General features: G+C 35.3%; 2 protein-coding genes across 4 annotated transcripts; both read right to left on the reverse strand.

The window, feature by feature from the left end:
• Positions 1 to 1,169: 1,169 nt before the first annotated feature.
• Positions 1,170 to 2,846, reverse strand: LOC119066170 (B-cell receptor-associated protein 31). Of its 2 annotated transcripts, none has more exons than XM_037168467.1 (4): positions 2,314 to 2,846; positions 2,047 to 2,228; positions 1,875 to 1,976; positions 1,170 to 1,815 (listed from the first exon to the last, which is right to left on the reverse strand). In XM_037168467.1, the coding sequence occupies exons 1-4, from the start codon at positions 2,540 to 2,542 to the stop codon at positions 1,636 to 1,638; spliced, it is 693 nt and encodes a 230-aa protein (XP_037024362.1). In that variant the 5' UTR covers positions 2,543 to 2,846; the 3' UTR covers positions 1,170 to 1,635. The 2 variants fall into 2 exon arrangements, with proteins under 2 accessions (XP_037024362.1, XP_037024361.1); XM_037168466.1 differs by having other exon boundaries at positions 1,170 to 1,827; positions 2,314 to 2,838.
• Positions 2,847 to 4,278: 1,432 nt separating this feature from the next.
• On the reverse strand, positions 4,279 to 6,115 carry LOC119066173 (methyltransferase-like protein 22). 2 transcript variants are annotated; one of them, XM_037168473.1, is made up of 7 exons: positions 5,957 to 6,115; positions 5,417 to 5,481; positions 5,238 to 5,348; positions 5,033 to 5,176; positions 4,934 to 4,975; positions 4,695 to 4,862; positions 4,279 to 4,630 (listed from the first exon to the last, which is right to left on the reverse strand). In XM_037168473.1, the coding sequence occupies exons 1-7, from the start codon at positions 5,962 to 5,964 to the stop codon at positions 4,347 to 4,349; spliced, it is 822 nt and encodes a 273-aa protein (XP_037024368.1). In that variant the 5' UTR covers positions 5,965 to 6,115; the 3' UTR covers positions 4,279 to 4,346. The 2 variants fall into 2 exon arrangements, with proteins under 2 accessions (XP_037024368.1, XP_037024367.1); XM_037168472.1 differs by lacking the exon at positions 5,957 to 6,115 and adding an exon at positions 5,619 to 5,907.
• Between the last annotated feature and the right edge of the window lie 277 nt (positions 6,116 to 6,392).

Raw genomic sequence — 6,392 nt, forward strand, 5'->3', positions numbered from 1 at the left:
CTTATCATTCTTGTCAATTTTGGACAACTCTCCATTATTTAGTAAATAATATTTACCTTACTATAATTTGATAAATATTTCTTTCCGTTATACGTTGAAACAACGCACTTCAAGCATGAGTGGCACTCTAAATGGGGTACTGAAATTAAACAGTGTGTTGGCACTAATTCGGACAATTTTATCCACTGTACGTTGAAAAAATTAATAATTTTCAGCATGAATCTTGTTAGCAAAGACAGTCAATTTGCACACTAAAATTTCCGTGCGCATAAGTTTACATATTTAGTTATATGTTTCATACATATAACCAATATAGCAACTTATGCGCATGCAATTGACAGAATCCTACTACGATCATGTGTAGCAGGATTTTGTGTTGATGTGTTTTGCTTGAAAATTATGAATATTTCAACTAACAGTCACATCTAGTGCGCAAAACAAGCCCATTTACTAACTAGTTAGGAAAATAGCTATTTTGAAAATATGAGGAAAATAAGAATAAGGAAATAAGGCAAATTTTGATCGAAACACGTTTTCGACACGGCAGAGTAAAATAAACCAGGCAGGAGCGGTTCATTTTCGAAACGTCAAATAAGGGACCTAATACACTGTATGAAAATGAACTCAAATGAACGAACTTTGACATAAATTGAAAAATTTTATTCGCAAAAAATATAGATTAATCAGGTCCCTAGTCAAATCAGCAAACACAACAAAAGCATCCGGAGTTTCAGGCGAGGGGAGAAAATGCCAACAAAAGTTATTTTCAAGTGCATCTGGTGTCAATTTGGCACCAGATTTTATGCGATGCGTGACGGCTGCGATATATACAATGGATTCCCTCTACTCTCTATTGTAAGGGCATCTCTATCGAACAGAAACAAAATTTGTAGAAGGAATGCCTTTTACCATGCAAAATTCAGAAATATTGCACAGATCTCCTTGCGCCGACCCGATGACGGACGCAATAAATTTCTATCTATCGAATTTAGAGTACGTTTTCTTTGCTAAAAATTGCATATGGAAAATATCCCCTGAACAGATCAATTTTCCATGTTGTCTTTGTGAATTAACCTGTTCTTTCAGAACCTTTTGATTTCACTGCGAATGATTGATTTCAGATCAGCGTTTTCCTTCAATCAATTTAACAAAAAGAAAAACGCCACAAATTTAGGAGATAATGTAAATTAATACGATTTATTCTTCACTTCTTCAGTCGTTACATGCCCAAAATTATCAAAATTTTAGATTAAACAATTAACAAATTTAAGTCTTAAATTCCTTCATTTAACGACGTGAAAATAATTTTTTTTTAAATTTTTAATAAGATCTCAGGACCGAAAATATCATTAAAATCTATCAAAATAAACAACAGATTGATGAGGCGTCGAGTGATGTGAAGTGTTCTTATAAAAAGATTTTAATTTAAAAAAATGGATAATTATAAAACAAAGAGTTATAGGCAATCGTTTCGTTAACACTAATCTTTCCCAATACAAATTTCACAGTATCAATACATCGAAAAAATTCAGTTAAATACCTTGGCCAAACTAACGACGACACCACTGAAATTCCTACCGGTTTTTAAAGACTTAACAAAAGGGCAAACTAATATCCTATAGCCGTGGAACTGATTTATTCATCTTTGCGCGAATCGCCAATGGTTAACTTCCGTTCCAATTTGCTGTACTCTTCGGTCAACCGGTCGTACTCTTTGTTCAGACTTTCCGATTGAGATTTCATTGCTTCCTTATCCTTCCGTTCACGGTCCAATTCGGCGGTGAGTTCTCTCAGCTTGTTTTTCAGTTCGCCAATCTTTAACCAACGCTAATTTTCAAATTCAGTAACACAATTAATGGATTCAACGAATTTACCAATTTTTGTGCTTCAGCTGTTTCATCGTCCTTATCGGCTTCATTCTCTTTGTCCTTCTGTTGAGATAACAAAGTACGGGCTGCAGTCGATGCACTTTGAGCCTATTTAATTTTCAAATTATCGGTTGATGATAACAGTAAGCAAACAGAGATCGGTTTCACCGGTACAAACCTGTCGCATTGAAGCTTCCGATTGTGCGAGAAGAGTTGCTTGTGTTGAAATCAACATTACCAAACGTCTGATGACCAAAATTAAGAAGATCGAGAATCCGGTAATGTAAAAGTTTCTCTGAGCACGGAACAATCGCATGCTATGCTGCATTCCAACGTTCGGATGTGCCTCAGCATTAGCGTCTAATTATTTCCATGTTTGAGACGAGAATTTCGGTCATTAGATCGCGTTGCACAACACAATAAAACAATCATCGTGGCTACTAACCTGACTGAGAATATTTTCGCATTTCACGAATGGCTTCCAACAAAAATAGCACCAAAACGCCAAACAATAAATAGAAATAGATCTGTGCCTGCCGGTTTATCATTTCGAGAAAGCGACTCTTGAAAAATCTTTGCCATCTTGAGGGACTTGCAATTGGCAATACGAATAGCAAAACAATGGCAATTTCAACGTAAAGGAACGTTGCAATCAAAGTCCAAACCAGACTCATTTTTTCGAAGGTGTGTGAATTATCGGATTAAAATGCAAATTATTGAATTCCGTACAAAAATGGAAATTTAAAATCGACAAATTGCAGAGTTTATTTTTAGTTCGACGTGTGTGTGGTTCACTTCAATGCACTTATCGTATACTAACTGATCGGTTTTTGTGCACAACCGATTCGATTTATAGATGTGATTTTTGAGCGTCGAACGATGATTAATAACTAATCTTTTTATGGAAACTAAAAAGTGACGAAATGATGAAATAATAATATTTTTATAAATTTATGGGACACATCATGCTGCGGTGACAGTTCAACCGACCCAGTGTATTATTGTAAACATTTTGGTGACATGACAGGGCGCCAAAATTTAAATTTTTTATTCAAAGTCAACGTTTTAAGTTGGAAAACAGTCAAAGAAGTTGTCAGAAAGTGTATGTAGAACGATGAGCCTAAGTGAATACGACAAAATAGCAGTTTTAAATCACACTCTTACGTCTTGCGTTTAAAATTAAAGGTTTCGTGTTGTCAGAGCCTGGGAATACATTCTAAGCTAAAAAATTATTGATTTGATGTAATCCGACTTTCGTCGCCAATATTCCATGTACCAAAATCACAACTTTTTGTCAGATAAATAATAAATTTAGATATCCCAATTCAAATCAGATGTTGTGTTTGACTCACCGCGGCCCATTTAGCATATTTAACGTTTAATTTACATTTTTGCACATTTTCATTAAATTTTGTAGCGAGATTAAAGTCTCAAAATCACCATCGGCCAACTTTGACAATCAGTCACGAACTAAAAAAATTTTTTTTAGACCTGATCTTTTTTGTGAAATAATCTTTGAAGTCTGGAGATTAGATTACCATGTTGACCCAATTTTTATGTACACTGAACCCACCGTAAAAAATCTATTTATGTGACGTGGACCGAAAACGACGAAATTTTCAAATATCGATCTGGCGGCAGCACAAAATTAAAGTTTGATTTTTTTTTCTTTCATAAAATGATCAGATGGACCAGCTGAGTGGATTTCCGGCTGAGCCTTAGAAGAACTAAGACATTTTGTCAAAACCGCTACACCCTACTTGTTATATTAGTTCCAGCTCTATTCAATATCAAAACCAAATTGTATCCAAATTACACAATCTTCGACAGAATCACTTCAATTTCTTCGTTCTTCCCTGACTGTATGTAGAACTTAACCCTTAGCAAACGTCCGACCACTGTAACTTATCGTTGAAAACCCATTCTAAATTTACAATTTTTCGGGCCCACCTCTTCAACCATTGGACTGATTTCGGACATCTTCGACCTTAAGTCCACAATTTCTGTTACCCTTCAAGGAAGAAATGAGTTTCAAAATCGGTCAAAACTTTTCTCAATGTAAGCGAAGCTTTTCAGAGATCGGTCGGCCGGTCTAATTTTAGTCGATTGAGTTATAGGGCAAACACCTCGCACACACTATACATTGAAGTGTTACAAAGCAAAAAGACACTGAAGATTTTCTATGATTTAGAGAGGATTTTTGCTGGATTTTCTTTTCTAGTTTTGAGGATTTTCTTGGAATTCCAAGGATTTTCTGGTGAAAGGATTTTTTAGTTTTAAAGGGATTTTTTCGACAAAGGATTTTCTAACAATATCTGCCTTTGTTGCACAGTAACGCCAGGAAATTCAACTGCTCGGCATTAAAATATAGTAACGAAATGAATAGTCTACAACGATAGGTCTTTCGTCAAAAACAGAATTATATTCAGGAACAATATTGACCTAACGGAGACAAACTAAACAAAAATTCCACATTCTCTACTTAACGCTCAACTTTAACAACACCAGCTCCTTCACCCGTTCATATTTAAAATACTGAGGAAAATCAATGGGAATGGATTCGAAACTCCAATTTTTACTCCATCTAATTTTGTCGATGCATGTCAGGAAATGTTCATAGCATGGTGCCAGACTTTCCAGATCGGCAACGGTGAACACATAACGCTTTTCCAGTGCAATGTAAATCGTCCTATTCGCTTTTACTTCCAATAATTTGATTAATGTTTGCACAAAGGCATCGGTTAGATCGTCATCATATATCACTGAAATTTTAGATGGATTGATGTCAGTGCGTGATTGGGGAACCAACAAAAAAATTTATTTTACCATCAGCACAGATGACAATGTCAATGTCAGAAAGTTCTGACTCTAGCACTTCACTAAACTTTGGTGCTTTAAAGTCCAATTCCGTTACTTGGACATTGTTGTGTATGATTGCGGCATTTCTTTTCACATTTTCACCTATCACATTTAGTATGCCACCAAGGTCGATGTCTGATCGGAAGTAGGAAGTGTGAAGAATATTATAGGCTTGAGTGAGTCTCTTCAGATTAGTTTAAACTTACCGGTACAGATGACATCCTTGGAATAAATAGCTGCAGCGATTCCTATTTATTACATTGAAGTAAGATTTATTTGATTTGGTGAAAGTTAGCTATAAAAACCTGTCAGCCCGACTCCGGATCCTAGTTCCAAAACCCGTTTGTCTTTGAACTCATTTCGGTTATGAAATATATAGTCAGCTAAGAGTAGAGCCCCACGCCACACTTGAAGACCAACTAGGGTAAGGTCAGTGGCCTTGTGATGTTCTATGATTGATCAACGATTGGTTGACGTTCAGAATAAAATTTTCACCAATTTCAAACTCACCGATTTTGATCTCTCCACGCTTACGCCGTGGAACGTCTAGATCTCCATCCGCATCCGTTTTGCATGATGTAGGGTCACAAGGATAGTGAAATGTAAACGTTGAAATCGATTCTGTGAATTATTTTAAGCTCAAAATAATAATGATGCATCGTCTTGATGTCAGACACATTTCTACATACTCGTTTCATCCAAGTCACAGCATTTGAAATCGGTTTCAGCGTAGATCTCACTAGTCACAGTTAATCTGGATGGAAAATTTAAAACTTTGGATTAATGATTTGTTCAAGTTTATCTCTGCTTTTAATTAAATCTCCTTGATAGTGGATTGGAGCACTGATGCAGAATCTTTTGCTCCTTTGAAAACACAATTTACACCATTACCTAGAGCTCATTGCTTATTTTTCAGTGTTCGCTGTTATTAACAGATGATAAACGGAAAACGAAAACTAAAACGGTTATAGCACTTTTTTCTCAGAGACTCAAGTCATCAAAAACAAATTTTAAAAATAACCTTATATACCAAAACTGTTGGACACAAAAGAAATTGAACAAAATATTAGCAAACATAAGTGTAGCATATACACTGAGCTATATTCGCCAATACAATAAAACGGGAAGGTTAGAGGACCGAGAACCAAAAAAAAAATTGGCAATAAAATCACTAAAGATTTGCTATTGTATTGTACGCTAATATCCGTACAGAGCTTGTGAATACTTACGCATCCATTTTGAATCAACTTCATTCATTGTTTTTACACGATTTCTTTACGACAAATTATTTATAAATCAAAACATTTAAATGTAAACAAATCCGCGAACATAAACAAAATGTTAATGACACACGCACACACATCCTTACAATTTGCTTTCATGTTTTTTTGCAATAAAATGAACTCGCGAAATGAAGCGATGAACATGCGCGACAATATGTCGCACATATAGATGACACTGACAACAGTTTCGAATGAGATTTTTTTTTCAACACTAAAGGTATTTGTCCTAATAATGACGAGTATCACGTCCATATATCTCAATTAATATAAACCTAGAAACCTATAATGAACTTCGTTACTTGGTGATTTAAGTACATAACGACAAGAGTGTCACGGCGTAATCTAGAACTTCTGTTTTGTGGCATGTGATGATCTGTTACTT

Source organism: Bradysia coprophila, chromosome IV (assembly GCF_014529535.1).
Source record: "Bradysia coprophila strain Holo2 chromosome IV, BU_Bcop_v1, whole genome shotgun sequence".
In the NCBI taxonomy this organism is placed as follows: domain Eukaryota; kingdom Metazoa; phylum Arthropoda; class Insecta; order Diptera; family Sciaridae; genus Bradysia; species Bradysia coprophila.